The sequence below is a fragment of the Callionymus lyra genome, chromosome 2, assembly GCF_982586985.1.
Source record: "Callionymus lyra chromosome 2, fCalLyr1.hap1.1, whole genome shotgun sequence".
In the NCBI taxonomy this organism is placed as follows: domain Eukaryota; kingdom Metazoa; phylum Chordata; class Actinopteri; order Syngnathiformes; family Callionymidae; genus Callionymus; species Callionymus lyra.
In genome coordinates, this window is record NC_141819.1 from 23,003,952 (window position 1) to 23,009,951 (window position 6,000).

Below are 6,000 nucleotides of genomic sequence, written 5' to 3' on the forward strand. Positions count from 1 at the left end.
TTAAATATAAATTAATGGTACCAATGTTCCAGTTCACTGACTGCAACATGGTAAAAACACAAACAAGAAATTGAAATACTTAAAAAATGTTGTTAAAGAAGATTGGCAAGAGTCTTCCAAGTGAGGTGACATTTGAAATAGAAACAAGATGTGTCTAAGAAAAGTCTGAAGGTATCATGAGCTCTCATAAACACTGCAAATACAATAGAAAGTACTAAGGTAAATATGTTTTTATTTGAGCATCAAAATACACAGATTTTGAAGTGTTTAAACGTGGTTAAACATACGTTCTAAACTGTACGAGCCAAGTAGGTAAAGACAAAATAATTGATATTTAAATTAATATGAATTAAAATATAAAAGCCATGACACAACACGTTTTTTTTGACGATTATAAAATTAAAAATGTTATAATTTCTCTTGCTTATAAATACTTGTGCATTTATTAAATAATAATAAAATAAATAAAAGTTCCACATTAACAAAGGTCTTGAATGCTATGTAGGAAATGTTGTAAAATGCTTCTTTTTTTTTTAATAACAACACAAAGATAGGACCTCCTTGTAATAGCATTGAAATTTGAAATGCTTGTGAATATTGATCAATATAATTCACAGACACAGTCCAACACTGATGGGAGTAGGCAATACAACTAGAGTCGATGTATACCTTTAGAGCTGTTGGCTTGTATCAACTCTTAAGATATACAACGACTCTTCAAGCTTTTTAAAAATATATCAATCTTAATTTTTATGATGATGTTTTCTAAGCCGACAACATATTCATGTACTACTCAAAATTAATCCAGATGTTTGAGTGCATCAGTGTCTAGAACAGGTGTTCGAGGTTGTCTTTTTTGAACGTCTTTCTGATAACGGGACATTTAAAGAGGAGATAATGTGTGTGTGTGTGTGTGTGTGTGTTGCAAATGATCCATGGCTCGTCAATCTAAATTCGTTGCACGTATAAATGCGAACACTTTTTCTTAATCGCATCAACGAGCAGAATGTCTGTAACCCAATAGCTCTGGTTTGTTTTCCTCTCACAGATAATTCCTATAATGGCTACTTCTCAAAGTGGTCAACTTCTTCTCTAGCTCCTGCTCGGATTGTCGAGGAAAAACGAGAGCGAGGAAAAGGAGCGAGCGGGGTAACTGAGGAGAAGTGATTGGAGAAGGATATTTTCTCCGAAGCGGTGCCAAGAATGGGCAGAGGGCAGACGCCGTTATAGATTTACCTTGAGCCAATTGGGGACAGACGACACCCTCTCAACCACGTTACACTACGAACACAGAGGAAGTGCTGATGTCACCCTGAACAAGACACGCACGGACTACTGCAGCAACACGTCTCCCTCACTTGTTGAATCCATAGAGAAGGAATTAATCGGACATCCCGGAGTCGGTGTCACGCCCCTCTCACACACACACACACACACACACCGCCTCCCCTCAGAGATTCCATCAATCACTGTTACAAAGTTTGCCTCGAATGCTATGCAGTGTTTAATGAATGCAGGACTTTTTTATCTGGAATCGTTTATGGATGCATTAGAGCGACAATCTCCCTCCTGAGAATATGTTATAATCCTTGACCCACGCTCGACTGCTCAGGCCATCACAGATCTCTCGAGTAGAAGTGATGGCTCTCCACCATCTGGCTCTCAGGTGTCCAGAACAATCCTTAAAGAATGAACACGAAATCGGACAAAAACTTCATTGACGTTGTACTTCTAAGGTAGCTCCAGAGTGAGCGCCGTTCTGTCTGGGCAACTTCCTACGTGATGACGTCGCATGCCGCAAACGTCTTTTTAAAAGCTTTTTTTATGAGTGAAGAGAACTTCAACAGAGTGATCGAAGGACACTTTGTACCGCACATTAAACATTTAAATTAAAATAATTACCATCTTTGTCATTTTCCTAGCATCCATCTGTCCGTCACTTCCTGGTCTGAAAACACGTGTGACACGTGTGACTTTCAACCCAAAGGAACGTGCCCGGGCGACATGTGACGAACATGTTTTACCAAATAAATAGCTGTTCTTCTTATATAACGAAAATTGTTGAAATGTACTGATAACTGGTAAGTTTAAAAAGCGCCCAAAAAAAAGTGTTGTCGTCGTGATATGTATCCCGGAAACATACCGTTTGAGTCACATGCGGCTTTTTGTTAAATATATGTTTTGTGCTGGTACAACGTGTCCACGGATCGCTCAGTTCAATTTTCGTTCACTCATAAAAAAAGCTTTTAAAAAGATGTTAGAGTTTGCGGCGTGTGACATCATCACGTAGGTATGCCAGGACAGAAATAGTATTGCGAAACAAAATGGCTCTTACGCCTTCAAGAGAAAAGGAAATGAAATAAGAAACGAAATCCATGTTGCTTTTCAGTCTGGTTATTATAGTTGGTATAAGAACCAGTTTGTAGCAGTAACCGTAACGAGTGACAGGAGCTCACAGAGTCATAAACAACGCTAATGATTTCATTTTGACGCTCCATGCAATAGAAGAGCCGTTTCAAAATATCACTCAAGAACCAGAGTGTCAAGATAAAGGATAACAGGTTTTTTTTTACCAACTGAGGTTCAGAATAGATTGTAGATTCTGTTTCTTTCATCGTGAATTAAAACCCTTTGAAAAAAAGCATCCAAGCAGAAGAGAGAGAAAGAACTCTCTTGGCAGAAGTGTCTAAGGAAGAGGTAGGCAATCCTTGATGAATTCATGTATTTTCTTCTACGGCAATAGATACTGAATAAAGAATTAAAGGCATCTCAAAAAGACCTAAGCGTCTTTATACCAGTGGGAACTCTCCATTTCACTATAATTCACAGATAATTCAATAAAATAAAGTCAACTGACTCAGTCATGAAGAGAATCTTTGCAGCGCAGATTTTGACAACATTCCTCAGAGACTTTCTTCAGCACTGACATGAGAGCAGAGACTCAACATTCAGTCCGTGGCGCAGTATATTCCACTCCAGTCGCACCAAACATGAGCACAACATCAGTCTTCTCAGAGCAGGGGAAGTAAAACCACAGCTGTTTTGACACAGAGGATCGATTAGTCACTTCAGCGATTCCCCAATCAAAATCATTGATCGCTTTATTGAAACGAATCATACTGTGCCGATCACATGGCAGAAGAATCAATGCATTGTTGTGGCGTCAGTGAAGCTCCTCCTATATAATATATGATTGGTAGCACATGAAATAGCTACTGGTATTCATTTGTCAATTAAAATGAATAATTGGAATGATAAATAAAGAATTAATTTTCTGATGGTTTGGGAAAAAACATGTTTAAAAGACGAGAGTGTGAAACAGTAAGCTTGATTTAACTTAAATATTTAAAGATACGGAGTGAAAAATGCATATGTCAACAAGAACTTCTTGCTGGTTTTTGACATTTGTTTGGATCTGTGCAATTCTTAAGGACAATAAATATGTTGGGAAAAAGTATTTAAAATAAGGAAACCTATTTAAAATAAATAAAGCTATTTGTATGGGAATGAAGAGAAAAAACGCTTTACAAATATATTTAATAGTTACAAACATATTTTAAGAACTTTCATTTTAAGCATTTATCGTAAACATCTTTGTTCGAGGGTTGATCTGTGACCCAATGGTTAGCTCAGAGCAGGAAGGTTTTAGGTTTGCATCCTGCTACCCGTGTTGGTTCTGTAGGCTTCTGTGGGCTTTTGTGTGTTGGTTCTGTGTTGGTCCAGTTTCCTCCCACAGTCAAAAAATAACATGGTTTGATTTGAGTACTCTAAATTGTGTGTGTTAACACCGTCTCTCGCCCTAAGTAGCTGGGATATTCATGGTAATTTTGCATTCATTTTTTGTACCTGAAAGACCAGCTTTGGTGTCAAAAAGGTTTATAAAGAGACCTCCAGTGGAAGAGAACTGAAAGTTACATGACAATTAACTCATGTGTTTATGCAATAAATATAATGTATATATAGAAAATCATGAATGTTTCATGCCCCCCTTTCTCCTCAGAACTAACCCCATGTGACATCAAGAGGTCACCTCTGAAGTTAACGAGGTCTAGTATTGACTGCATGTGGCAGGAGGCTAACCTTTGACCCCTGGCAACACACATACACACCTTATACCATTTAAACAAACACACATGTTTTAAACAACACAGCTTCGTCCAACACCAACGTTGACTGGAACGTTCAAGTTGTCACCAAGTGTATCTCTCATTTTAACGCAACACTATTGATCACCTCTAGGTGTGTGTGTTTGTGTGTTTGTGTGTCAAATATCAGAATTTAACCTTGTCCTTGCTGAATGACGCCATGTACACACACACACACACATGAACACAAACCGCAGGGTGTGACTGCACCTCCCTTACTTGACTTTTCACACACACACTTAATGCATCACAACATGAAAGTTTAATCACGACACAGAAAGACACACAAACCTTCTGGTAAATTAAGAGCAGCACAGAACAGAATGTTCGAAAGAAAATGTGTGTTACAGTTTAATTGACGGATGAGCGATTGAGGACATGTAACACACACACACAAACACACACTCCCAGAGAAGCATCATCCCATGAAACTGAGGGAAACCTGAACATATGGTTGATGAGAACAAGAAAAACAACCTGTGAGTGAGTGTGTTGATGTAACATTCTTTCATAAGAGCTCCATCTGTGAGAAACCTGAGTTTCTTGTGTTTGTGTGTCTTGCCTGTGTGTATACATGTGTGATTGTGTGTCTGTTTGAGCTATGTCATATGTTGTTCATGACGGACAACTTGTGTCCAGGCAGTTTTGTCTCTAATGTTAATGTGAATTAGAGTTTTACATATACCGAAGTTAAATTGTTTTTATTATAAAACGATCAACCTCAAACCAAATAAAACACTTTGTTGTGTGAATACAGTGTTTCTCACGCAGACAACAAGGCTTGACACACCAGCACGCTCACGGACACGCACTAGATCGTCAGCCCGGGCCGGTAAATCCTCTTCATTCACCCTCCTCACATTCTCCCATCATCCATCATTCACCCTCTGACCCCCCTGTTCCCGGTATCCCCAGTGGGATGACCCCCCACACCCCCCTACACCGACACACGCCATGTGCACGTATGCATCACAACAAAAGAGAACTCCCGATTTCTCTACCTTTTTCTTCACTTCACGTGAACGCTTCCTCGCCTTCTTCTTCTTCTCCTCCTCTTCTGCGGCGTTGAGGTTCTCGTCAGCCTTCTTCTTCAGCTGCGAGGCGGCGTGCGCCATGCTGCCCCCGCTCTAATTAATCCTCACAGGTGGGAATTGAAGGTTTCGCCGCTCGCGCGCTAGTTTCCCTGCTCTTATTGTTCCCCCTCCACTGGTGTGCAGGGAGTCAGGCGGAGTGAAGTGGATCCTGTGAAAAAGTGAACCTCCAGCTTTTTGTTCCTCCTCCTCCCCGTCAGCGTGTGGACGCAAACATCAGGTCCAGGACTGAGACACCTCACTACTGTAGAGTCCACGCTGTCACGACGCGTACAAAAATATCTCCACCAGGCACTTCCTTTGTCAGAGTGGTCCTCTTCATAGCAACAATCTTAGGACGACCAGGGATGGAAGAGGAAGGGGTGTGTGTGTGTGTGTGGGGGAGAGGGGGGTCTTCTCCAGCATCTACCCAGACATCTCATTACTCTGCTAGGGTTGAAGAAAACGGTCCTGCCCCCCCTGCGTCACTGGTTCCCGGAGCCTGCTGATTTCACCTGACCATCCATCCTTGAGTCCACAACGTCTCGCCGGGACATGTGAACAGGAGGAGAGAAAAAAAGGGAAGGAGAGAGAAGGAGGAAGAGGAGGAGGGAACACTGGAGGTGCTGGAGGAGGAGGAGGAGGGGGAACGCCAGTGAGCGGGGGCAGCTGGGACACACAGTGGAAGAGGGGGAGCCATCTCTATAGACGCTGAGCTCCAGTTGGATTGGGTTTAAAGATCGGATGATACATTGAATGTTGCACACACAACGACACGCACCTAT

At 41.1% G+C, this 6,000-nt stretch overlaps 1 protein-coding gene across 3 annotated transcripts in view; it reads right to left on the minus strand.

Annotated features, from left to right (window-relative positions):
- The window catches only part of LOC148085996 (ankyrin-3-like), a 70,366-nt gene extending 64,839 nt beyond the window's left edge, over window positions 1-5,527 (minus strand). For 2 of the 3 annotated variants that reach the window (XM_087784145.1, XM_087784144.1), the window contains exon 1: window positions 5,147-5,527. In XM_087784145.1, coding sequence (XP_087640271.1) covers window positions 5,147-5,260 — 114 coding nt within the window. In that variant the 5' untranslated portion in view covers window positions 5,261-5,527. The remainder of the gene's footprint in view (window positions 1-5,146) is intronic. The other variant, XM_087784146.1, reaches the window with a different exon arrangement.
- Window positions 5,528-6,000: the final 473 nt, after the last annotated feature.